Raw genomic sequence first — 26,876 nt, 5'->3', positions numbered from 1 at the left:
GGACAACTGATTGACAGACTATAATCTCCCTTATATCTATTGCTATTTGGTGTTGCTTTTAACACGATCAGGTAAAAAGTGTTCAGACAAAAACGGAATATTAGTTGGTAGCATTCCATTAGGAGCCCAGCTAATATCACAGAACAAGTATGGTCCATATGGGAGGGGACAGAGAAAGTATAAAGGGAGAAGCTGCAGGAAGAACAAGGACTTTTCAAGAGATTTGTTCTTGTGTTTACCTATTTTCACTTTTTCCCCCAAAGATAAAGGGTTCTTAGCCCTATGCTAGTGCAAAATTTGGTATCATCCTCCCTAGTGCAGATTTGTAAATTGATGTGGAGTGTAGAAGAGTACATAAGAGCTATTTGCTCTACATACAATCTTTAATGCAATAAAATTATTGTCTATAATAAACTTTCAGAAATTTCTTGTATATGGTGAAACCAAGAGCACCTGCTATTATTTTGTAACTGTGGGTTTTCATGATGTTGTTAAATCTATAAAAGTCTACTGAAAATTTCCCTGCTCGGGGCTGAAACTTCCAGGCAAATATTTCTCTCGTAGGTAAATCATAATCATTGGGAGAAAAGGTAAGGAAACACTTTCTGCAGAATGTATACCCCACAGAGCTTTCTGTACTTTGTTAAGACCTCTTTCCTGATGGCATATTATGTTACCTTAGCAAAGCTTTTGGTTTACATGTAAAAATAGTATTCAACAAGACATCTTCAAATATACAGTGATAGTCAGTTAACTTTATAAGAATTCTAAATAACAACAATATAACCAGTCAACATTTAAAATATTATTTTTAAAGGAAAAGACTGAGCAGGCATTTTATTGAGTAATGTGTCTAAGGAGCTAGAAGTAATTGAGAAAGGAGGAGGTTCTGCGAAGGGTGCGTCTGAGAAAGTTGGAGTCAATAGGCTGGTGGAAACTTTTTGCTGGGTGTGTGGTGTGTCAGAATATTAAATGCCATAAATCAAATAGTGAAGAAAGGATAAAACTGGTCCAGTTTCCATCTGAACAGTTTGACAGCAGACCTGGGAACAGAAAATCTGAGTGCAAATTGTGTAGCTAGAAGTGAAGATGCCACCACAGTCTGGTCCCTCAAAAGAGAAGTCAGAGCCTGTTCCAGATTTTACCCAACATTTTACTTGGGAGGAGATTGCAGTCCATACTGGCTGGGGCCATGGGACCTCAGGGAAGGGCCGGTGGCTGGTAATTGACAGGAAAGTCTACGATATCAGCAAGTTCTACCTGGTGCACCCTGGAGGCAAGCGGGTAATCAGCCATTATGCAGGGCAAGATGCTACGGTAAGACCTGAAAAGGGGGAGCAGCACAAGTGTATGATGTCCTATCAGCCACAATACAAAGTAGGATGGCATGATGAGACCTGAGGGAGGGTACCTATGCTTGGCTGGATGACAGAGTGACATAGTTAACAAAAGAGGAAGAGAGCAATAGAGAAGTCAATGTCCAGAGAGATAGAGTATTATTTAAGGTAAAGGACCTAGGGAAGACACAATATCCTAAGGGAGATTATGAAGGTAGAGGTATTATTTTGAACCAGTGGGCACAGTTGGAGAATTCCCAGAGGCAGAGAGAAATTTCAAAGGTATGCATCAGGTGGAAGGCTAGGAAAGTGGAATAATGATCTAAAGATCAGCAGGAAGGATATTTGAGAATGGGCCTGAGGAAAAAAATTGCTGATAATCATGAAGAATTCTCCACACTAAATTTGCTGGGAATTTCTGCAAGAATCTTTGGGTCTTGTTTTCTGTGAATGAACTTACAGGATTGTTCAGAGAAAAGCTTAAGAAAAGCTCACAGCTTATTTGCAGAATGTTGTATTTGCTGCAGTAGTTGTGCGTATTCACCCTAGAAATGCAGTCTGTATTAGAGCATGGGCTCGAGACCTGAAAGAGCCAGATGTAACTCCCTACCCTGACAGGTATTGTCTGTGACCCTCAGCAAATCTCATAGCTTCTCTGTGCCTCAGATATCCATTGGTGAAATCGTGTAAGTTTCTATGAAACTTACAAAGTTTATAAGGAATGCCTAGAAATGGCTTACTCCAACTTTTAGCTTATACAGTACAGTCGCATCATACGTGCATTTAACTTGCACGAATTCAACTATATGCGGAGTGGGGCGGGGCTTGAGTTTGCAGCGGCGGCAGGAGGTTTTGGCAGTGTGGTGGTGGCCAGGCGGCACACAGCCATCCCCACCACCACCCCGCGCTGTGCCACTGCCGCTGGCTGCACAGCTCTAAGCACGGCTCCGCGGTGGCGGCAGCAGGTTTTGGAGGCAGAGGCAGTCACTGCTAGTCAAATCACTGGCAGGTAATATGCAATTTAACTATACGCGATTTTTGCCTTACGCACTGAGTTCAGAACCTAACCCCTGCTTAAGATGCGACATGCCTGTAGGTCCATCTGAGAGCTACATCCTCTTTCCCTTATTTCCAGCTTTAGCTTAATTTTTAATTAACTGTCTCCTTTCCACTATCAACTAAGCTATATCTGGAACTTTGCTATGTACTGTTGTTTTTTTCTTCTACAATAGCAACACAAACCTATCTTTTCTTCTCTGTATTCACTAATGAACCCATAGTCTATGCTGTGGTCACCCCCTGCTAGTTGGTTCTAACCTACTGTAAGGAAATTAAGGATGCCTCTTCATCTTTTGTTCCATGAAGATTAGCACCTCAGTACCCAGGCCTCTGTGGGGAGTAAAAATATCATTAATCCTGCTTATACGTAGGTCTGAGGAACATATGATCATTTCCCTGTCACCTTAGACCAACAACTTCCTGGCACTTGGCAGGGGAAAGAGGGAAGGAATAACAAGAGGCCCACTGAAAGGTAGGGAAGAAGCAGTAACAACTTGGTTATAGGGAGATATGACTGGTTGTGGCTGTGTGAGAAGAGCAGAAGGAAGGCATATGGATTGCCTTAAAATTTTCCATCAGGCAAGAAACTGTCTAATGTGTCAGGGTTTTCCATTAGTCAACCCCTCCAGTTTCTCTTTGCCTGCCTGTAGCTCCCCAAAACCTCTCCAGTTCTGCTTTGCTGTAAAATCCAGGAATGACTTAGGTACTTTTTAGTTGCCCTTCATGTAAGACTGTATTCTGTATTTATACTTACTGAGATGCATTATGGTTAAAAACAAACAACTGGTATATATCAGAGCTGATTTTCCCATGTTTGACATACATTAAAATAGGCTCTGATAGTTGTTTACATATGCACTGTGACTACCAGTTAACTCTGATTAGTCCCAAATGTCCTGGGGGAAAATTATTATTTAAAAGTAACAGGTTCTTCACTTGTACTAAAGGTGGGACAATGGGTTTGTATATCTGTAAGATCCCAGAATAAAAGACTTATTTTCCCTTGGGGAAATCAGTCTTGTGTTTATGGCCTGAGGGTGTGAATGGCTATAATACTTAAAAGATGTTTAATATACACTTTAAAACCCAAGGTACCTATACACGTGCTTGGGGGTGAGGAGGAGCTGTTTTAATTAGAGCAGTTCCCTGACAGCCACTTTAATTAAAATGGCTCATCACCATGTGTATTAAGCCCCCTGCATTTTAAAGCATCTGTGTGGTGGCTTTAGTTAAAGTGCCCCTGCAGCCAATTTAAAACATGAGGGAAGGGCAGGGGAGCTTAATACATGCAATGGTGAGGCACTGCTGGAGTGTTCTAATTAGAACATGAACCAGCACATCTATAGGTAGTTGAGAAGCCTAAATGTTCAGGCCACTTCATTTCATAGGTTTCATAGACATTAGGGGCTGGAAGGGACCTCATGAGATCATCGAGCCCAGCCCCCTGCCATAGGCAGGAAGTCAGCTGGGATCAAGTGACCCCAGCAAGAAATACATCCATATGTTTTTTTTAAAGTGTCCAGAGCAGGTGCTTGCATCACTTCTGGGGGGAGTTTGTTCCAGACCTTGGACACTCACACTATAAAGAACTATTTTCTTATGTCTAGTCTAAACTGGCCTTCCTGGAGTTTATGGCCGTTAGACCTTGTTATCCCTTGGGGAGCCCTGGTGAACAGCTGTTCTCCCAGGTCCTGATGTACCCCTCTTATGTAATTGTAGGCTGCTACCAAGTCCTCCCTGAGCCTTCTCTTTCCCAGACTGAAGAGTTCCAAGTCCCTCAGCCGCTCCACATGTGGTCTGCCCTCCAGGCCTTGGATCATATGAGTGGCTCTCCTCTGTACTCTCTCAAGCTTCTCCACATCCCTTCTGAAGTAGGAGGCCCAATACTGGATGCCGTACTCCAGTTACGGTCTAACCAGGGCTGAGTAAAGTGGGAGGATGACTTCCCTGGTTTTGCTTAAGATGCATCGGTGGATGCACGCCAGAGTTGGTTTGCTTTACCAGCCACAGCATCCCATTGGTGGCTCATATTCATCTTGTGGTCAATCAAGACCCCAAGTCCCATCTGGTCATGGTGCTAACAAGCGTAGCACTGCTGAGCCTGTAAGTATGTTGAAGGTTCTTCCTACCAAGGTGCAGCACCTTACACTTCTCTAAATTGAAGGCCATCAGGTTTTGGTCAGCCCAGCTTGAGAGTGTGTCCAAGTCAACTTGTATCCCCAGCCTGTCCTGCGGTGCGACCGCCCTCTCCCATAATTTGGTATCATCTGCGAACTTTGCTGGTTCACATCTGACTCCTGAATCCAGAATGTTAATGAAGATGTTAAAGAGTATCAGGCCAAGTACAAAGCCCTGAGGGACTCCACTGGTCACCCTGCACCACGTTGATTTGCTCCTGTCAACTAGTACTCTTTGGGTCCAACCCCGTAGCTAGTTACCTAGCCATCGGACCATAAGATGATCAAGGCCACAGTTCCCCTTTAGACTGTTTTTAAAATTCCTGGAACATTTCAAAAACACACTGGGAAAATGGAGTGCTATTTTAAGCTGGTCCCCCTTGATCCAATACAATGTTATGTGCAGATACAGTGCATTTGTGCCTTGTGTCTGGTCATTCCTCCAGGCATCCCACACTGCACTACTCTTAACCCATACACCCCAGTGCTTAGAACTCATAAGCAGTCTACATGTGGACACTTCCTTCTAGAAACAATTATGAATTGGTTTCCAGTCAGTGACTTTCTTAGAATGATTCAAGTGGTACGTGTGTCTGCACCCTAAATATTCATCTTTTAGTCTGTAGTGGATCCGGTCGGTAACTGTTTCCTTTTACTGGCTCATTTCAGTAGGTTAAGATAGATGTCTCCTCTTTGTTCTTCCCAGTACTTCAGTTCTTAATATTGCATTTATCTTCTACATAGTACAATGCAGTGGTTAGACAGTAGTGCCTTGAGGCATGGCAAAAACAGATACATTCATTTTTTCTCCTGCTTTTAATTGCCTAATAAGAATAAAACCCAGTAAAACTGCGTTTGTAGAGTACATCTCTGCAATGCAGTAAAAAATAATAAATATACCCTGTTGAACCTCAGAAATTATTATGGTCTGGTAATATTTGAACTGGAAGCCTTAGGAAACAGTGAAATTCTCCAAAAGAATGCCAACTCCACCCACAATGCACCTGTTTCTGTGGAGGGAAGGTTCATCATTTGCACAGTCTTGCGAGTGTCAGGGCTGGAGGTGACTAATCCTTTGATATCACAGATAAACAGCTCGATATATTTTGATATGGCCTCTTAGAAGGAACTGAGGTGGAGCGAGGTCTTTTTTCTTTGAACCCATGCTGTGCCCTGGAAATGAAATAAAATGTAAGACACATTAGAGAGTATGATTCACTGCCTCATGGTCCCAGCATGAGTTTTCTAACTGGTGTCCTCATCTGCTCGAGACTGTCAGGTTCAGAATCACTACTGGTAAAACAATTGGCCTAAACAGTGGTGGTATTTTTTACTACTTCCTTTATGCATTCACTCTCTTCCTTTTGCCTTCAAGTAAAGCATAGGAACAGCTGTACTGTACCCTTTTCTCAGCACTGTCAAGGTTACAACGTAAACTTCAGCAGAAAGTGTATCACTTCCATCTAGGGCTGTGCGAGGCTTGGGACAGAGCTTTGGATCCGGAGAAGCTTTGGATGCTTTGGGGTCCGAAGCAGCATATCTGTGTCGAAGCGCTGGCCTCGTTCGGCTTCCCGAAGTGGTTCGGAGCCTCTTGGTGATCTGGCCATAGGGTACAATGGGGAAACAATAAAATATCTATAACTTTGGGGGGGTTTTGTCCGATTTGGATGAAATTTTCAGGAGTGGTAGACTCTGCATAGAGATCATGAATCCTGCCAAGTTTCAAGGAGATCAGTGCAGGGGTTTGGGGGAAACTGCACCGCAAATTCTTGAAAGCAAACTTCATGTCACTTCTAGGCATTACAACATAGGAGGGTGAAAACTGCAGAGGTGGTATCCTACACAGAGGCCACAAAGTCTGCAAAGTTTCAAGAAGATCGGTGCAGGCGTTTGGGGGGAACTGCACCCCAAATTCTTGAAAGCAAAACTCCTGGCACATCTATGTGTTACAACACAGGGGGGTTAAGACTGCAGGGGTGGTAGCTCTTGCTGAGGCCACAAAGCCTGCCAAGTTTCAAGAAGATTGGTACAGGGGTTTGGGGGGAACTGCCCCTCAAGCTGCGGACAAGAAAAACTGCCATGGGTGCTTGTGGGACTGACTGTGTCTGTCTTGGGGCGGGGAGGGGAGACACTACTTCAGGCCTGGCTGCTAAGCTCCCGTGTTACCAATCAATCAGTCATGATTCATTCAGGGACCAGGGACTCAGGGACCAGCTCAATACACAGGACCTAGCTACTACGTAACGACTTAACGAGCATCAATTAGCACCTACAAAACCAGGCTAAGGAGAGGCAAGACTCAATACAGACAATCAACTGCCCCACAGTGGCATTAACAGCCTCTCTGTGTGGCATTCAGCAGAGTTGGAAAGGAGCAGAAAGCAAAGTGGCGGATAGGGCATGAAGCACAGGAAGAAAGCAGGAAGCAGAGCAGGAGATTAAGCAGGGAGCACAGGTCTAGAAGCAGCAAGCAAAGCAGTAGATCAGACAGGAGATGGGGATCAAAATGGGACGCAGGGAGGATGTGGGCCTAGTTTTGTGTCAAGTCTATCAAAAAGATTGGCTGTCATTGAACTACAGAACCTACTCACTCTGGTGGTCTTATGCAATGAGCGTATTTAGACCCATAATTCATTATATACGAGGTAAATTTGCTCTTATGCAATCAGCATAGATGCCCCCAACCCAAGCAGGTAAGTCTGTGAGGGGAGAGGAAAGGGCCGTGGCCCCACTCACCCCAGCCGGGGCTGCAGTGGCCCTGGGAGCGGCCGGCACCAGCTGCCTGCAGCCACTGGGCTGCACCATGCTCCGCCTGTCCTCCTGCACCTGGGCTCACCCCAGCTCCTGGGCTGTGCCATGCTGTGGTGCAGGCAGCTGGTGTCGGCTGCTTCCGGGGCCGCTCCAGCATGGGCTGCGGTGAGTGCGGACAAGTGGAGCCCCGGGCAGCGCAGGGCGCAGCACTCACCCCATCCCTGGTTCCAGCAGCCCCCGAAGCAGCTGACACCAGCTGCCTGCACCAGGGCACAGTGCAGCCCAGGAGCAGAGGTGAGTGGGGATGGGCAGAGCACGGTGCAGCCCAGCGGCTCCAGGCAGCTGGTGCCAGCCACTTCTGGGGCCTCTGCAGCCAGGGCTGGGGTGAATGCCACTCTGTTCCCTCTGCTTTGCTGCCTTGTGCAGCTCCAGGAGTGGCACCCCTCCCCTTGCCCCTTCCCTAATCCCAGCCTCACTTCGTCCCTCCCTCCCTGCCATGGGAACCTATCCCTATTTGTTACATTGTAAAGTGGGTTCGCTTTATGCAAATTCTATTTATGCACCATTCTCCGGGAACAGCATAAATCGAGGGAAACCTGTAAATTGGAAGTGTTCAGAGCAAGGTAATTCACCAACTAAGAAACCTTCCTCATAGTATAAGACTAAAACATCCAAGTTATTTAACTGAACTAGAAGAAGATTCAGGAGTGACTTGATCACAATGCACAAGTGCCAACCTGTAGAGAATTTTTCTGCTGACTGAGGGCTTTTAGGACATTAATGTTTCATTCACCAGAAGCTGAGGCTAGATAAGTCAGTCTGACAATAGGTACATATTTTCCCAGTGAGGGTACTTACTGACTGAACTAATTTAAAAGTGTTTTTGTGGATTCTTGGTCTTCTGAGACTTGTATATCAATACTGGGGGGCTCTTCAAAAGATAGGCTGAAGCTGAGCTAGCAGTTACGGGTAGGTGCAGGAATTGCTGGAGGTATCCTATGGTCACTGGTATGAAAGTGATCAAACTAGGAGACTTAAGGGCTCCTTCTCACCTGTGAAAAGTATTCCCTGAAAGGGAGCAGTCTTGTAGACTGAGCTGGCACAACATCATAAGAAAAAAGAGAGGCACAGAGGGTTGTCAAATCATCATAGATGCAATGTTTTACAGAAAGAAAGATTCCCTGAATTTTTTTTGAAGGAGGCAAAGGGCTGGGAGTAGGTTTGGCATTGACTACTTGGATGGCTGTGCAAAACAAAATAGAATGCTACAGGTGCATTTTGAAAGAGGGTGAAAGAAATGAAGATATTGAATAGGGGAGGACATTGGCGGCATGTAGGGGGTGCACGCAGGAGCATGTGCTCTCCCTGAGATCGGCCGTGCACCCCCTGGAAGTGCCAGCCATGAAATCGGAAGTGCTAGTGGAAGTGCAGTTCTGGTTTTACCGCTGGCTTGGTGATTGGCCGCTGGGGACCCCCCACCCCAGTGGTGATCTGGTGCCCCTCAGACTCAGGCACCAGTCACCCATGGGGGAGGAGTTTGGGATGAGCTGGAGGAAGAGGAATACAAAATCCAGAAGGACAGAAGCTGCAGTTGTAGCAAGAAAAAGCAACCCAAACATTGGCCAGAGTCTTTCAGCAAAGGTCAGGATGAATTTTGGAGATAGTGTAGTTGAAGGGTGGAAAAAGCCAGTTGTCTACTAAGGCAGACAAGGTTCTTTGCGTGAATATGGTATCTTTTATTAGACCAACTTAAATAGTTAGGAAAAAAATTATAGCAAGCTTTCAGATTCAAAAACCCTTCATCAGGCTGAGGAAGTCTGATAAATATGGTAACCAATAAATATGGTAATCACAGTGATTACATTTCTAAGGATAGGTGAGGGAAAGACCTTCATTTTGGTAGCCCTGCAGAAATATCATTATGTTAGGGTCACATAAGTGTACAGAGCACTTTACAGGCAGCTTAAAAAACAAGGTTCCTGTTCCCTAGATACTATGCTTTATGGAAGTAATTCTTAAATTTTTTGACTAAAAGCACCCCTCGTTCAGCTTGAGGCACCCCTCATTAGACTTGAGGTATCTCTTGGAAAATTCCAATTCTTACTTTTCACTCATTTCTTGACAACAGAAAAAGAATAGAGCAATTATTTCCTTACTAAGAACTAACAAAGACCATAACAGATCAAGATGTTTTTAACACTATGGATTCCTATTTGAAATCTCTAGGTTTAGTCATGAATCCAGTTCACATACCTAACAATGTTAATATTGCATGGCAGTCCTTGGAACACTTGAAATGATCTCAAGGCACCCTAGTATACCATAGCACCCTGAGTGAGAATCAGTGATTTAAGGCTTGATCCAACTCCCAATGAAAAAACACTCAGGATCACATGCTGTTCTTTCTTAGCTGTCGAGGTGTCCAGATTTGGTCATCTACATGGTTTTCTAAGGACTAAAAATGCCATTTATGTACAGCTTGGAATTAATCTCCTGGCCACTTAGCCCAGCATGCAGGGAAGGTTACATGTGTGCTCAAACTTGGCATAATTACTGGCAACAAAATGGGAGAGATTATTTTCCTTTAAATAGCTATGTGACTGAAGTATTCATTTGGGAAGCTGTAGGTCCTGTGTTCACCTCCCCCACCTCATCCATAGGTGTTAAGAAATTAAATTTCTATGGTTTCCCAGACTAATTACCACACCAAAGCCATTTTCCAGACCCTTTTCCAGTGCTTCTTTCAAAGCTGCTCTACTGGATAGTCATGAGTGGAAGATATGTACAAGATTTGTGGGGTCTGGATGAAAGGTATAAGCCAAAGGGTATGTAGGTCAGTGAGGTAGATGCTGAGCTGAAGGAAGAGATCCCTGGGTTTTAGAAGGGTGCTGGCTTGCATTAAGGCAGAAAGTTATCCTGTCTTATATTCATTTTTTCAATGGCTATATTGGTGTCTCAGCTTTAGAAAGAGCATTGGAGAAAGCACTGGCAAGTAGCTGACCCAAGTGATTGGAATCCTATGTTAGGAATTCAGAGGCACCCAGGCTCAAACCCCTGCTGTGCAAGAAGGGAAAGACCTAGGATCCAGGACTCACAGGTGACTGCATTACCCCTTGAGGTGTGCAATAAGAATGAGGTGACCTGTCAATATATCCCTGTCATCTGTTCACCTGGTAGAGCAGGAGTGGGCAAAATGCTCTACCAAGGCCCAATGCAGCCCTCCAGGCCATTCCATCTGGCCTGTGGGACCCCTAAAAAATTTAGAAAATTAATATTTATCTGCCCCAGCTGCCTGTCATGTGGCCCTCGGTGGCTTGCCAAAACTCAGTAAGCGACCTGCCGCCCAAAATAATTGCCCGCCCCTGTGGTAGAGGGTGTAAAGCAGAATAATGATTATGTGTCTTTCCTCCCACATTCCTAATCTGTAGAAGAAATGGCTCTCTGTTTATCTAAGTTTCTGTGTGTGACAGACAGAGAAAGAATGGTTGGATATGGGTTTGGAGTATTTACTGGAGGAAAGGTTGCTATTGAGTTTGTCACTTAGTTGTGAGAAGGAGTAGCTCTATGGCAATTTTTATCTGTTGCAGGAACAGAAAAATAGTAGGACACGTCTCTCTCATCACTAGGGCCAAACATGAACATGGACTGGAATAGCAGAACAAAATAAGTTCGTCCTCTAAGGATCGAATCAGATAACAGCCAGCACTAACACACAGACACATAATTATATTCATAACAAGAAATTCAACTATCAGAACTTCAGTAGGTGTCATGGCAAAGTCACAAGTCAGGCCCTCGCTTCTTCAATGATGTTCTCTTTCTCTGTCTCGGGACTTCCCTCCACCACACACTTTGAGTCCTGGACCTGTAAAAAGAAAAATCCTCAAAACAATAAATTAACCTATATTACAATATTTACATGGAACCGCACACGATAGGGCAGTCAGCAAGATTTGTCGCCGCTTCCCGCTTTGCACAGCACACAATACAGGTGCTCGGGCACGGCTCCTCTTTGGACGATTTTTCTCTCGCACGCTCGTGGATACAACCAACGCGGAAGTAGATGGCAAACACCGCGGGGTTTTATCCACGTTCAGCAAGATGAAAACATCGATGACAATGTCGAGGAGTCGTCGTCTAGCTTGTCTGGATACTGAAAACCCAGTTCATAGGCCAGTTGCCATTGGCCCACGTCCCCCAGGATTCGGAGCTGTCGTATGGTGAGCCCAGAATGGTTTATGAGGAACCCAAACATGATTCGCTCTTCGGGCGTTCTCTGCGGCAACGGTTGATGATCAGATTCGCTATGGCTTGCGCCCTGAGCCTCGATCGGGTATACAGTAGATCGATGCTCCCAGTCGCTGGGTGTTTTCGACTTCATCAGGATGCACAATCGCGAAAGCTGACGCAAAAGGTTGCTTGCAAGTTGACCAACCATTGGGTTGAGGAAAATCCGGAGGACGATGGTGTTCTTTCCTCCATAGACCTCAACACAGGCTGTCACGCTGTTTAGATTTATTGGAACAGTCCCAGGATTTCACAGATGGCGGTGAGGCCATGGCCCTCTCTGCTGGGATGATGTCAGTCCCAGTACACATGCTCTGGGGTTCCAGGAGCAGTATGAGATCCCGATGATGGCCAGCAAAAGTTGCTCCACGCTGGCTTTTTCCGGCCGGCCATCATGCCATGCGTGAGATTCCTGACTGACTTGTCCTGCCGCAAGCGCCGGAAGCAGAATGGGCCAATGAACGTTGAATGTCACTGTGTTGATGTCGATGGCATGCCCTCCACTCCACGAGGCCCGCCGGATCAGGAAACTTGCCTCTTCCAAGTCCAGCAAGTCGGACCCAAATTCCACAACTAGGTGCCCCAACCACACGTCTAGGGTCTCTTCAGGCTTGATCTTTGACTCCTTGTATAGTTCCTGCAACTCAGTTCGAGTATGAGCACGATAGGTGGTGGTACAAGCTGCACTCGGTGGATCAGTTGCCTGGCAGGTCGTCGTCACAGGGCGAACTGCTGCTAGAGCCATTACTGATTCTGGTAGGAGGGGCGGATGCTCTCCTCCGCTCAATGCTCCCTCCCTGTGGCAAGAAGGCGGGGCCGCCAGAGGCAACATCACTTTAGTGGGCAGAACCACTGGACGGGTTCTTGCTTGTTCTTTTGAAGCTCCGCCCATCTTTTCCGGCTCCTCCGCGTGGCTCCCTTCTTGCTCGGCGCCATCTTGAAATAGCGTCTCAGGATCCTCTCTCACAGCCGCATCTTTAGCCGCCTGAACGGCTGCGAGCAGCTGGGCTTTTAAACTTGCATTTTCCCACATTAGAGTTGTCATAGTATGGAACATCACACTCAACATTTTTCCCCTGACGCACTTTGGGGCTGCCCCTTCAGCTGCGGCATGTCCCTCCATCTCCAAACTCTCACGGAGATCGGACAGGAGCTCATGGTTGCTCAAGCTAGACAACACTGCCTGGGAACTGAATTGATCCTTCTTCTCCTGCACATATCACAGGCAGCGGGTATACTTTGGGTCGAGGGTCGGGTCTACTGCGCCCACCGGTTTCACTCGGACTGAGGATACGGTGCCCCCTTCCTCTTGGGATCTAAATAGGACCCGCTCTCCACCCATCACACACCCGAAAGCTCCGGGGTTAAGATGTGCTTCCTTCTCTTCTACCTTCAGCGAAAAGTAGCCGCTGATGGGCCTTTCACCCGTTCCGCCCGCCTGATGATAAGCAATATGCGCCTCTAGTTCTTCGGTGTCTGTTACGTGCCATTTTCCACTGCACCAAGGGCAGTTTCTCACTAACTCTAACTCCATCGTGTCTTCCCCCGCATCCTGTTCGTGACGCCATGTCGGGACCGAGGGCGGTCTAAGGCTATGGCCAGTAGCCCAGACCGTCAGGTGGGGTTTTTCCACGACGGAGTAGAGTTAGGCACGGAAGCGTATTGGTTGTATAAAGAAAGCTTTACTTACACTGCCGACGGTCACAGTGCAGGAAGGAAACTTGCTTGAGTTACAGTTGCACACAAACAAACAGAAGTGAGATCGCTTCCAAACCAAACCGAGATGAGTCGTCGATGTACGACTCCACACGCTCAACACGGGGGATACGTCAATCTTTCCACTATGACGGGGAGTGGTTAGAAGCTGATCAGGCCTCTATGTCCTCCTCCAAGACACACGTGGAGTTTGCTAGGCTCCACAGCACGCTTAGAGTTCCCCACGTGATGGTTGTGGAGTCCTCCAACTTGGGCAGAAACTGCTGTAACCTTTTATACGGCTAGCGAGCCAATTGCTAGCCGCCACGTAGGAATAGTTTAGAATTGACCAATAGTGGGACACTAATTTGCATACGTGTGGCGGGAACTCTTTTGCACCGGGGTTTTCTCTCTGCAGCTGAGAAATCCACTGTGCAAAGAAAGCTCCATGTGGCGGGAAAATTCCAATGTGCCGAGGCACTAAAAATCATTGGGTTATGACAAGCAGCAGTACAGGGAGTCTCCTTTCCTGCCCCAGAGGAGAAGTCTACCAACACATGCTCTTCAAAAACCCTGGCAAAGAATGATCACTGTAGAGCAATGGTATTGACCTCAGAAAGAAGTCTCCACAACTCACAATGCAATGGAGACTCTTGGTTGATGGTCATTTTCTGCCTCAGTTACTGCAAATCTATGTCCTATTAATTGTCTTGTTCAGGTTGAGGATCTGTTAGTATCTTTGAGGAGAGGCTTTCAGTGTAATGAAGCAGATGACACCTAACAGCAATGGCCAAACAGAGCAGTGGAACTGGGGAATAACTGTAACATGGACATTAAAGGAGTTGGGGTGTATGGAAATCAATTATTAATCTGAAGCACTGAGCAACCTGAGATTTGGCCTGCGTCTTCCCTTTTTCACTATCGATGCTTGTGTCTTTCTTAGGATGCCTTTGCCGCTTTCCACCCGAATAAAGCGCTGGTGAAAACATATTTAAAACCACTGCAAGTCGGGGAGTTGGCACCAGATCAATCTACCTCTGAGCCCAGTAAAAATGTAAGTGTTCGGAGAACCAGCTGTGGGATGGGATGTGGGCTTCTATGCAGGAAAATGGAAAAATTAATGGACTGGCAGCTGTGTTCTCCAACATACTGTGCATCCAGCATTATATCACAGATGGGAGTGCTGAGGAGCCCACCCCAGGGAGGTAATGCATGGACAGATCTCAGGATCACAGAAATCTCCCCTAGGGTTGTGGGCATGTTACAGGGTCCCATTCCCCCCCGCCCCCCTGTTACTGGGATCTCACTCAGAACCCCTCACAGGCATATTCTCTAGGATGAAACAGTTACTGTGTATAGCAATAGCTGTCAATCATTGTACATCCCTTTTTGCTACAGAAACCCCTATTGGAGAAAAGGGATACCAAAGTGTTTCCCCTTTGTCTGGAGGCTATTTCTTAACTCCAGAGGTCGCTGTGCTGCCTAGAGAGTGCAGTAATGTTGTGTCTCTCCCCAGAAACTGCTGGTGGAGGACTTCCGTGAGCTGCGAGCCACTGTTGAGAAGATGGGTCTCCTGCAGCCTAATTACTTCTTTTTCTTCCTGATTTTCCTGCACATCCTGGTACTGGATGCTGCTTCCTGGCTCACTGTGTGGTACTTTGGTGCATCCTTAGTGCCTTTCCTTGTTGGTGCGGCCCTGTTCGCTACTGCACAGGTAAACTACCTGTCCCAGAACAATAGCTCAGGTGTTTTCTTTTTTCAACATGCATGAGGCTAGTTACAAGGTTTTATAGCAGCTATTCCCCTGAAATTTCTTCTGCTGAGAGTCTGTCACCTGGCTGGTAGTAAGCAGACACTTCTGTCTTTGGCTAGACACCATTAACACCAGTGATACTTGTGAACTTAAGAAATAATACAAATTACTCACTGTAGTAGTAAGACTACTGTGAAGAGAAGTCCAAAAAATCATTTTCTATATGGTCAGGTTTCCCCTGTGTGATCTAGGGCCTTGCTATACATTTAAATTAAATGTGGATAGAAACCAACCATAAAGTTGTTACGTATTTTCAAGCATTAATCTTGCAGTCGGTTGGCTTTTTTTTAAAGCTGAAAGGACATTTTTATGGTGATATAATTACTTTGCTACATGTGGATGTTTTAAATTTATTGTGCAATTAACCAGTGAATTGCACAATATATATACCATGTGGCAGGGGTCTTAGGTCTAGTGTTCTAGCCCAGGGGTGGGCAAAATATGGCCTGCAGGCCAGATCCAGCCTGCCAACTGACTGGATCTAGCTTGTGGCTGCCCCTGCAGTGCTCCATATGGGACCAAGCCCCATCCACTCCAGCTGGGGCAGCCCATGCCATATTATTGCTGGCTTGGTCCCTGGTGCAGCTTCTGCTGGGGTTGTTCCCAGTGTGACTGCAGCTGGCCAGGTGCTGCTCTGCTCCCCTCTCCTTCAGCAAGAGCTGGCTGGTTGAACCTTCCCCCTGCTCACCCACCCAGAGCAGTACAGCAGGGGCAGGAGTGGGAAGGGGAGCTGCCACTGCAGGCAAGGGGAGCAAAGCAGCACCAGCCAGCTTCAGCTGCTTCAGGACCAGCCCCACTGGCAGCTGCACCCATTAGCTGGGACCTGGGCCAGCATTGCTGTTCTGCTTCCCTTGCTTGCAGCTGCAGCTGCTGCTTCTGCCCCTGCCCCTGCTGCACCGCTCTGGGTAGGCAGGGGGGAGGGAAGCTTCAGACGGGTGGATCCTACCCCAGCATGTGGAGTTCTGGCTCCAGCTCCCAGCTGTTTTGCACCTGTTCTGCCTGCCTGGTGCAACAAGCAGCCACCTGCAGGTGGGCGGAGCTGATGTAAGGTGGCCAGGAACTGGACCTGGATTCCACCACACTGGGGCAGAAGCCACCAGGCTGAAGCTTTCCCCCCCACCCAGAGTGGCAAAGCAGGGGCAGGGGCAGGAGCGCAGCTGAAGCTGGAGACAAAGGAAGCAGAACAGCCCTGGTGGCTCAGACCCTAGCCAGCATGTGCGGTTTCTGGTGGGGCTGTTCCTGGTGTGGCTGCAGCCGACTGGGTGCTGCTCTGCTCCCCTCATCTCCAGCGGTGGCTCCTCCTCCATCTCATGCCACTGCTGTGCCACTGTAGGTGGAGGGGAAGATTCAGCCGGGTGGCTCCCACTGAAGGTGAGAGGAACAGAGCAGCACCTGGCTGGCTGCAGCCACACTGGGAACAGCTCTGCAAGAAGCTTCATGCTAGCCAAGGCCTGGACTAGGCCTGGGGCCAGCAGGTGTTGACTGGCTGCCCTGGGCAGGGCTCAGTCCTGTGCAGAGTGCTGCGGGGGCAGCCACAGATGGGCTGAGCTCTGATCTACATGCCCACTGCCTTCCCCTCCCTCCCCTCATCCCTGAAATGACTCCCAGGCAGCCCCTCCCCATATACATATACCGCCTCCACACAGCTCCATATACCCCCCACCCTGCCACCCTCACCATAGGGCAGGGCATGCAGGGACCAAATCACACCTCCCCTGACCCTGAACACTGTTTCCCACCCACTGAAAGCCCCATAGGGAATTTTGGTGTGTTGTTGGAGGGGAGGGTTTTGGGGGGGGGGGAAGAGGTGGGAGTGCTGACCTCGCTTGTGACAGCTCATCAAAACTTCCTATGTGGCCCTTGGGCCCAAATAATTGCCCACCTTGGCTCTAGCTTTCTTAACAGCATCTAGTTCTGGGAAGAGGTACAGCACCAATGTGTGGGGAAACTCACACCGTCGCTTATATTTCCATTCTGTTCTTTTGCAGACACAATTGAACTGGTTCCAACATGATGTTGGGCACTTTTCTGTCTTCAGAAATACAAAATGGAGCCGGAGGTTTCATCTAGCCTTAGCTGCTCTGAAAGTAAGTGCTACTTCTCAGGAAGCTGTTTGATACTGAACATGATTGCTTAACAAATGAGATAAGCTCCAGATTGAGGTAACATTTTTGTGAGGGTGTGTGCTCTAAATGTAGCAAGGAGGGGGATGTGCCATATCTCTTGAACAAATGGATAAATCATGGATAAATGTCTTGATAACATGGTACTGTAGTTTGACTTCTTTAGTCTATGACCTTTCCACAGGGGTTTTCACCCAGCTGGTGGAATCACCTGCACAATCAACACCATGCCAAACCCAACTGCTTTCGAAAAGACCCTGATCTTGGTTTCCACCCTGTCTTATTCAGCTTTGGGAAGATACTCTCCACAGAGGTGAGTGTTGGCAATGTTTGGAAGTAACACAGGATAACAAAAAGATCTATTTGAATGGGAATATATATGGGGCTGGGAGGACTCCAAGACTGGGAAATATATCATCTTAGGCCACTGGCACTTGTTAAATTTATCATGGGATAGGATCTGATCTCAACAAGCACATATCCTACCATGCTACACATGCAAGGTGCCAGGCATAGGGTTTAAAGTCCCTGGCAGGGCAATCCCTTTGGCTTCCCCCACTGGGAGCCTCTGATCCCCTGCACCCAGTTGGAGACTTGGGGCTGCCTTCTGGGTTGGTGCTGCCAATCAGATGATCATCCTTATCAGCCCTGGAGTAGTCCCCAGCCAATTGGAGATGTGAAATGGCTCCAGGCTGGGAGAGCCAGCACTGTCTAGAGCTAATTTCAACAATCAGCTGATTGTTGGACATTGGGTCAACACAGCCCTATATATGGACATGTCACACATTCAATTTAGGGTGCCATGCAAACATCCATAAAAATTTTGTACATTATATGTGGAACATTTTTATGGCTAATTTGCCATTTTATGGTGCCTTAAATTGGGTGCATATGCAGCAGCATTGTAATTTGTAGTGCAATTAATACCTTAATTGTGCCATACATATAACATGTGCCAGGGCCCCTCATGTGATCAATATTACACTGGAAGGGAGTAGGTTTTGTGTCTTGGAATGGCTTTTCTGCATCTAAAATTCATTGGATAAAATGGATGAACAGCAGGGACATAGTTTCTGCCTCAGTGCCCCTTCCCTGCTGGAGCAGTCTCCATCTCACTGAGCCACCTACCCTCTAATTTGTTTTTTGTCTCCTGGATGCCTACTGGGACAACTTTAAGGGCAGTCCTGGTCTGTGTTCTCTAGAACTAGTATTCTAGGGCTTGCACCAGAGCATTTTGCTAGAAGGGGGAAAGGGAAGGGCTAAAATCTTAAGGCCAGTTTCCATTCAACTTACTAAGCACATAAGTAAACTTATATACCTAGGTGTGATTCTATTCCATGCTGTTTACCATCATCTAACCCTTAACACTGAGTCACAACAAAAAAAAGCAGTAAGGTGGAGTAGGAACCTTTGTGTATTCACAGTTTCTCAGGAATTCAAGCAGGGTGGAATAGGTTGAAACTTAGGAAATAAACAGAAGTCACCAAAGGAAGCAGATCAGTTGTGTCAGGATATGTCCCAACATAGCTTTGTTGGGATCCACTTTGTTGGGTGATCCACTTTGTTGGGTGAGACAGACATTGCCTGTTGTTCTGTGAAATCAGGCCCCAGCAAATAGCATAATACTGGTGAAGCTGAGAATACTTTAGAATACTTTCCTTCAAGAGAACGATTAAACAATAAACTCAGACACAAATATGAAAATGTTCTGTACCTGTCACCTCCAGCTTTTTGAGATGTTTGGGCTCCTCTTACTCAGTTGCCTTTCCGTGACCTCTGCATGTGTGTGCAGAGTCACAAGGGATGAAATAAAATCCATATCTCCTCCCTTCTAATTCTCTATTTTTGGGATTTTAAAAAATCCTTCCTCTCAGGATGAATGCAGGAGAAACTGCTGAGAGATTGATTTCTGGTATTGTTTAAATAGGGTTGGGAAATGCCTGATAAAGCTTTTTAGTAATCCAGCTCACCTATTATGCCTTCCTCTCCTTTTTTAGTTGGGGAAAAAGAAGAAAAAGTTCATGCCTTATAACCATCAGCACAAGTATTTTGGCTGTGAGTATCTCCAAGCTTCCTGGCAGTGCCATGAGGCTTTCACCCAACAGTAGCTACAACTTCTCATCCCTGTCTTTATGTCCCTTAAAGGACAGAAAAAGGATAGCCTGTTCCACATTGTAGTCTGGTGGATGATCATGGTGTTTAGGAAACTAGCCACCAATTGTCAGGATTGCCAGCTGGTGTGTGTCTGTTGAAAATAAAAGATATCACATCTCCTTGAAGAACCTTGCCTGCCTGTTGAAAATGATGCATGTGGTAACAGCTAAAGTGCAGCAGGCATAAAATGGGGGGATATACAAGGAAAGAAGATCAGCTGAGGAAAGAAAGAGTTGAGATAGGAAGAAGCATGGAAGCATGGAGTAAGATAAACAATATAGAAACCTGGAGCAAAGTGATGAAATCACCCTTGTCTTTATGCCACACTGAAAATCCCACATCAGAAAGATCTCTTCCTTTTATTTTTCTAGATTTCTGCACAGTTTGTGACCCAGTAAGATTGTTAATGTGTTTCTGTTTTGTTTTGCTTTGTTTTCCTCAGTTTTGGCTCCATTCGCAATAATTCCCTTTTTCCAGCTTGCTTTAATCTATTTTGCAACCAAGCACAAAAAGTGGTTTGTAAGTATTCTTAGCATTACCCAGAAACCTTTGCAAAATATAATCACAGTTTTCCCTGTCCCCAATGTATCAATTCTGTCATCAAAGCACTGAGATAGAATATATTCAGTATTCACTTGCAGAGTTTCCTCAGCATCTTAACCCAGTTTAATTCTTTCAAAAGGGGATTGGACTAATTCTTGGAGGAAATATCCCTCAGTAGGTGTTGAATATGGTAGGTGGAAGTGCAGCTTCTGGACCAGAACTGCCGAAACCTCTGAATGCTGGAAACTGCTGTTGGAGAGGAACAAGGAGTGAAAAATTCTGGCCATGCCCTGTTCACCCATCTCCTTTGCATCTGCTCTTTGCAACTGTATGAGACAGGGTACTGGGCTTGATGGACCCATGGACCAACCCAGTAAACATGAACGCCGCGTGCCCTCGCAGGCTGGGGGTCACAGTGACTGCCTGCAGGTGTCGGCAATGGTGTCAGCGGCAGGGGCGTGACAGTGGCGAGTGGGGAGCTCCCTCAGGCTGCTGCAGCAATGTCAGCAGTGCAGGCAGGTTTTGCAGGGAGCTCCCATGGGTGGCCGCAGTGATGTCGGCGGTGGGGGCGGGAGGTGGCGAACACTGACTGGTAGTCAGCGTCCACCTGCAGATGCCATCAGCAGTGTCAGGAATGAGAGGGGGAAGGGGGCAGGTGCTACTAGCAGTATCAGCAGCATTTTTTGCAGGGGGTGCACCGCCAAGCTCAGGGGGTGCATATGCACCCGCGCACACCCACTATGCATTGCCAATGCCAGTAAATGGCAGTTCTTATGTATTTTTAGTCTTCAGGTATTTGCCCCTCAGCCAAGTGAATGGTGAAGGATGGGAGCTACCATGTGCGGGATGACTTGAAATCACAAAAGTATTTGCTTTGCCATGTGAAATTTCTGGGCAAAATTTATGTTGATTTAGATAGGTGGAGTAATAGACATGGGGCATAACAGAAAAAAGACTTGCTTAGGATGGTTTAATTTGGGGTGATCCTGCCTTGAGAAAAGGATCAGTCCTTTCCAGCTCTCCTTTTCTATGATTTTATAACTCTATGATTTATTTTTGTTGCTCCATTTTGGCTGGAGCACAGAGTGGTAGGGGAGTGTAGTACTATAAGCAGCCTTTTGTGTGAAGCCTTCTTTGCATCTCTATGACAGGAGCTGTTCTTGACAGTGACTTATAACATTCGAATCTTTCTCATGTACGTGCCCCTAATGGGATTAAAGACCTTCATGGTGTACTACTTGTTTGCCAGGTAATATTCACTGGGCTCACTGTCTCTCTGGCCCTTGTCCATTCCCTGCTTTTTGCCAGTATTTGCAGATTTCAGCACAGGCAGGAATAATAAAAATATAGTTACATTGCCAATTTCTAAGTAACTGTAGTCAAGCAGGAAAAAGAAGGGTATCATTATGGGAAACGCTGTGAGATCCTCTGCTAAAAAAGTACAATGATGCTAAAATACTGGGATGCAGAAGTGATGGGATGGAAAATACAGAAATAATATCTTGTGAGTTTGGGTGGGAGACTTGTTACCAGGACATTACCAAGTTGGCCTTTAAGAACTTTTACAGGAAAATCATTAGTTTCCCCAGGCAACATAGTAGGTCTCTTTAAAGTAGATTGTGGATAATGACTGTGTTTATGTATGTATATATTTGTGTGCTCAGATACATAGAGGCTTCCTGGTTTATCTGGATTTCACAAATGAACCACATCCCAATGCACATTGATTATGATCGGAACTTGGACTGGGTATCTACCCAGGTAAGATCTTGTCCACTGCTGGAAGCTTGGGGTCTGGGGTTGTGAAGCTGAAGGACTCCTTTTCTAGGAGTTATAACCCTAAATTGGGTTGGGGGTTTCTTCTTGTGACACAGATGGAAAATTATAAATGGCACTCAGGTGTACAGCCGAGTCCTGACAAAAGGCTTTTAAAGAACTGCTTGGAAAATAGATCTTCTGTTGGCAAAACAAATCAGATTTCTTTTTCTTTTTTTTCACTGATAAAAAGTTTGGTGCAAAATTTCCTTGACTTATGTTAAATATAGCCCTTCAAGTTATAATCACTCTTGAGATTAAGGAGAAGAAATTAAGGAGAAGAACAGAGATAGATCTATAATGGAATATTATGATAAAATATTTTTAGGAGAAGATATGAGATGCTTAAATGGACATAACTGTACACTAGGGCACTCTAATTACATTTGTTTCTAAGTAAATATAGTTATACTATGGGATATAGTTATACTATGTACAGAAAAGCCCAGTTAGTTCTGTTCTCATGGAAAGATTTGAAAGAAGCCAGAAAAATGGTTTGTGATTTCTCAATGTTCATTTCTCCTATCCATTCAAATGGGAGATATGGTAAAGTATCTTCAGGGAAGCTTAGGCACTGGTTTATGTGGATCTCAAAAGAAAAACTATTTTGTTATTTCCAGTTGAATCAAGAATTTTTCACATCAATTGCTTGAAGTTGCAGCAAAGTAGGTTTAGCTTAGATAGCAGGAAAAACACCGTCACCATTAGAATAGTGAGTCAGTGGAATAAACTACATAGGGAAATGGTGGAAACTCCATCATTGGCATTTTCAAGAGGTTGAACAAGCATTTGCCAGGGAGGAGAATTAGTTATATCTTGAGTTCTCTGTAAAGAGCAACAGTTGGAGGACCAGGAGCCTCGCAATTCCCATCCCCACAGGTTGCTGGATATTGGAGAGACAGTGTTCAGCAATGGGAGAATGAAGCAGAGCTCCACAACTGTTTTAGTTATGAAAGATGATTAGAGCAGCTGGGATAAATTTAAGGAATGGATATAGGAAGTGAAGTTCTGTTTATCAAGTTAGAGGGTGTGATGCGTAGAGTTATGCTTGCTGTCCCTACATTGCAAAGCAGTGGAGAATGTTTGTTTTTCCCATGGTTCTGGGCTTTGTCTGTTGCTCTGTGGACTAGATGACTGACATATGGCCTGCCCATGGGCTGAACTGATCCAATGGACCCATGAAACTCAGATTCAGCATGTGTCCCAGAGCAGTCAGAGTGGATGGCATGTGCAGCACAGATGCCAAAACAGTTCAAATGGGTTTTGCAGGTGGTGCAGTGCAGTGTAGGCAGGTGCTATTAGAGCAGCTGGAGTGGGCACACTACTGGTGGCACTCACTGTTGCTGGACTGCACTACACATGGCACCCATTCCAGCTGCTCTGGGGCCTGTGCTGTATATGGTGTGCCCAGCAGCTGGTCTGGGACTATGCCTCACATGGTACCTTCTCCAGCCACCCTGGGGCCTGCACTCCATGTGGTACCTGTGGACACCACATATATTTTGGGTCCCAGACTGGCTGGAGCAGACACACTTCCTGGTGTTCATCCTGGAATGGCAGAATGGGTGCTGTGTGCAGTGCACATCCTGGGCCTCGCCCTCAGGTGAACCAGTTCAAACTCAGCGACAGCACTGGGGGCCAGATGATGGGGCCCTGCAGACCAGATGTGGCCTGTGGGTCATACGCTTGACAATCCTGGATTAGATGAGTTCTGAGGTCCCTTCAAGCCCTATTTCTCTATAATTCTACATAAGGCAATACTTATCCCACATTCCAGGATACTACTCACATTCAGACCTCATTTCATCTTTAGGTAAATGATACCCATGATTCTCAGCAAAGGTAACTGCTTAGGCTAGACAAAAATGAGAATTTTTTTTTTTGCATACTTATGAAAAACAGAACATACTTTTCTTTCCATTTTTCTTTTTCAGCTTGAAGCAACATGCAATGTGCATCAGTCCTTGTTCAATGACTGGTTCACTGGGCACCTAGACTTCCAAATTGAGCACCAGTGAGTATGGGTATGGGGAGAAGAGTGAGAATATCAGGGGATCCCTCTGAGTATAAGAAAGAGGAAGTCCTTCCAGGCTTCATATGAGGCACTGTAACCATACAGGTACCAATCAGTTTGGTAACATGAAGAGAGAGGGGATCCTTATGGGACAGGGAGGCAGAAGGGAGCAAAATCCAGTGGGCATTTTTACTTGTGCTCTGGGATGCTGCACCAGGTGCTTTAATTAGCAAGCTGCGCTAATTAAAAGGCCTGCATGTCACATGTATCATCATCCCTGCATGTCCCCGTGCTGAAAAAATGGCAGCAGGATGCTTTGAACTAAAGCTCATTGAACATGTTTTATTTCAAAGTAGTGCCTTGTCACCATTTTTCCAGTGCAGGATGCATGGGGATACTGATACATGTGACACAGAAGGCTGCCAATTTCTGTGCTCTAACAGACTCGATTAATTGAGTCTGCTCTAACATCCTGGATTTCCAGCGTGTCAGAGTAGGCTCCACGCACATATGTAGGAGCCCTTTGTGACCTGCCTTTCTTTCTCTTATCACAGCCTTTTCCCCACAATGCCTCGACATAACTTGTGGAAGGCAGCCCCCTTGGTGAAATCTCTCTGCGCCAAGCATGGCATTGAGTACAAAACCAAGACCTTGCTCACTGCCCTTGCAGACATTTTGTGGTAAGTGACAATTAAGAGAATGGGTTTGCACACTAGTGTACAGCTAGGCAGGGATACAGCCTACAGTAGAGGAGAAGTTTGAGAAAAGATTAGAGATATGGGTCTGCAGAAATATGTAAGGTAAATATGGGGTTCAATAGCTCAGGGTATTAGAGCATGAAGAGTATTGGAGTATATTGGAGTTTTTCACCAGATGCTGTCTAGTCACATACTTCTCTTATATGCAACCCTTCCAAAATATGAACAAATATCTGAAACTGCCCAGAACTATAAAAGGAAAAGGAATATCAGATTTATCCATATACACTTTAAGAGGAAGGCCTGTGTGAGTAGCAAGGTCAGAGAATTAACCTTTGTGAAACTCTGTAAATTCTGAGATCTAGTTCAGTAAATGCTCATGCAAATGAACATCAAGGTATTTAACTACATTCTCAGCCCAAATCCAGGCAAAATGAAGCATTTTTAATGGAGCCTATTTGTCCCTTTTCATATATTCACTCAAAAATACCATGAATGTCACAGTCATAAATGAATGACAGTTCCCAGAGCCAATGGCACACACAAGAAACCTAACAGTAGAGGTATGAGGACCAAATACAAAGTAGTACAACATAAGGATGAGAAAATTGAAAAGGAGTACATTCTTTAATCTTTTGTTGATCTGCATAGGAGGATGAATTAAAAGAAAGACAGAAGACTGATTAGTTTGTTTTCATTGTTTCTTTGATTTGATAAAAAAAATTAATAAATTATAACTTGCCGCAAAAAAGGCTTTTTTTCCCCCCATGGGAACTGTTTTGGTTTTAACCTATACAACCACCTGTAATGAAAATATTCTATTATGGATTCTTTCCTGCCTATCAAAATTATTTTCATTATTATTTATACCATGTGAAAGGCCCCACTTCTGCAAGCAGGCATGTGTTTAGCTTCAATACTGCCAATAGATCCAGTAACAAATTTAAGCAAATAAGTAAGAGGATGAGACCCCAAGGTATGAGGAGTCTGGGAATCTTTCTTATAATAATGTAGCCATAGCTGGATGAAGAATGTAAGTGACTTTAACTGCTATGCAGACAGAAAATAACCATTCATATTCCTCCACACTCTCTTGCTCCATTTTCCCCCAATTATATGGGCTCCTTCTATCTGTCTTCTCTTGTCTGTCCAAGTAGTCTACTGCACCTCTGTCTATCTGGTGACTCCTCACATCCAAGTCCCTTCTCATTCCATCTCTGCCGTCAACTCCCTCAACCCCCTTGGCTCAGTGTCATGACATGTTTTTTTCAGGGAATCTATGACCCCCCATCAAAGAAGACTTTCCTACTTCTTGTCTCTTAAACTCCTTTTTCTTTTCAGTGCTTCTTCATTTTCTCATGTTGACAACCTTTAGATGCCTCTCTTGCTCCTGATTTTCAGTCCATCCCTCCCACCTCACTCTCTTTCCAAGGCTGCTTCTTTCAAAAGGATAGTTTGCCATCTCTCACTCCACTTTCTCCATTGAGACCACTTAGCAGATTACCACCTTTTCATCTTTTCACTGCCTATGATGAACTGAGCTTATTACTCTTGTCTTTACAGCACCTTGAAAGATTCTGGGGAACACTGGCTTGAGGCCTATCTGCATGGATAAGAAACATACAACACAAAATTTCTCCATGTAAGCTACCATAAAAAACTACACAGCAGACCACTGGATCTCAGGGATAGCCTTGTGCTTTGCTAGGGAGCAAGGGAGATGCTTTATTTCAGTATGAATGTGGACTTTCAAGATATTTCTCCTAGCTCTGAAACTGATACTTCATCTGCTGCTTTCTGTGGCTGTGTTTAGGGACATGATGAATCAGTAGGCTATTTGAGCTGAGCCTTGTAGAAAAGGGGCTTTATAAATAATAAGAAAAGACTCTCTTTATCTCTCTACTAATATGTTACTTGCTGTGAATACAAGAGAGAGACCAGCCTGACTCTTTCCGTGAGTGACAGAGTTTTAAGGAAGTTTAAGGCAAGAATTCTTCTGGGTGCTAGCTTTTATTAGACTAACTTCATGGGTCGGATAGACACAGACAAACTTTCTGGTATCAGCTGAGGAAGACCTGAAGAAGTGCACTGTGGTATTCAAAGGCTTGTCACGTCTCTCTCAACCATGTCATTGGTCCAATAAAAGATAGAACCCTCAAGAAGTCTTGCCTCTTACACATGGACCATCACAACAACATCATTTCAGAACAAGGAAGCTTAAGTATTTCTGAATTGCTTTACCTTGGGAAATAATGTGCAGGAGAAAACTAACTGTACTGAAAAAGAAGAAATGATGGTGGTAGAAAAATGGAAAAGGAAATATTCAAGGAGTTCATCTATTTGTTGTAAATTAAACACAGGAAAAATGGGGGAAATAAACTCACACAGAGGGATAAAGAAGCTAAATCAC

General features: G+C 45.5%; 1 protein-coding gene across 1 annotated transcript; it reads left to right on the top strand.

Moving 5' to 3' along the window:
* The first annotated feature begins 1,031 nt into the window (after positions 1-1,031).
* On the top strand, positions 1,032-26,876 carry LOC102564392 (acyl-CoA (8-3)-desaturase). The gene is made up of 12 exons (XM_006274892.4): positions 1,032-1,317; positions 14,250-14,360; positions 14,823-15,020; positions 17,108-17,206; positions 17,427-17,555; positions 19,240-19,297; positions 19,839-19,915; positions 21,091-21,188; positions 21,604-21,700; positions 23,689-23,768; positions 24,323-24,448; positions 26,030-26,876. The coding sequence occupies exons 1-12, from the start codon at positions 1,090-1,092 to the stop codon at positions 26,079-26,081; spliced, it is 1,353 nt and encodes a 450-aa protein (XP_006274954.1). The 5' UTR covers positions 1,032-1,089; the 3' UTR covers positions 26,082-26,876.

The sequence above is a fragment of the Alligator mississippiensis genome, chromosome 2, assembly GCF_030867095.1.
Source record: "Alligator mississippiensis isolate rAllMis1 chromosome 2, rAllMis1, whole genome shotgun sequence".
In the NCBI taxonomy this organism is placed as follows: Eukaryota; Metazoa; Chordata; order Crocodylia; family Alligatoridae; genus Alligator; species Alligator mississippiensis.
Note: the sequence above shows the minus strand (reverse complement) of the source record. Positions and strands in the feature narration are given on the sequence as shown.

Coding starts and splice junctions, on each gene's coding strand:
- LOC102564392 (XM_006274892.4), top strand. CDS start 1,090: ATGCCACCACAGTCTGGTCCCTCAAAAGAGAAGTCAGAGCCTGTTCCA. Junction 17,556..19,239: donor GGAAGATACTCTCCACAGAG/GTGAGTGTTGGC, acceptor CTCCTTTTTTAG/TTGGGGAAAAAGAAGAAAAA. Junction 23,769..24,322: donor GACTTCCAAATTGAGCACCA/GTGAGTATGGGT, acceptor CTCTTATCACAG/CCTTTTCCCCACAATGCCTC.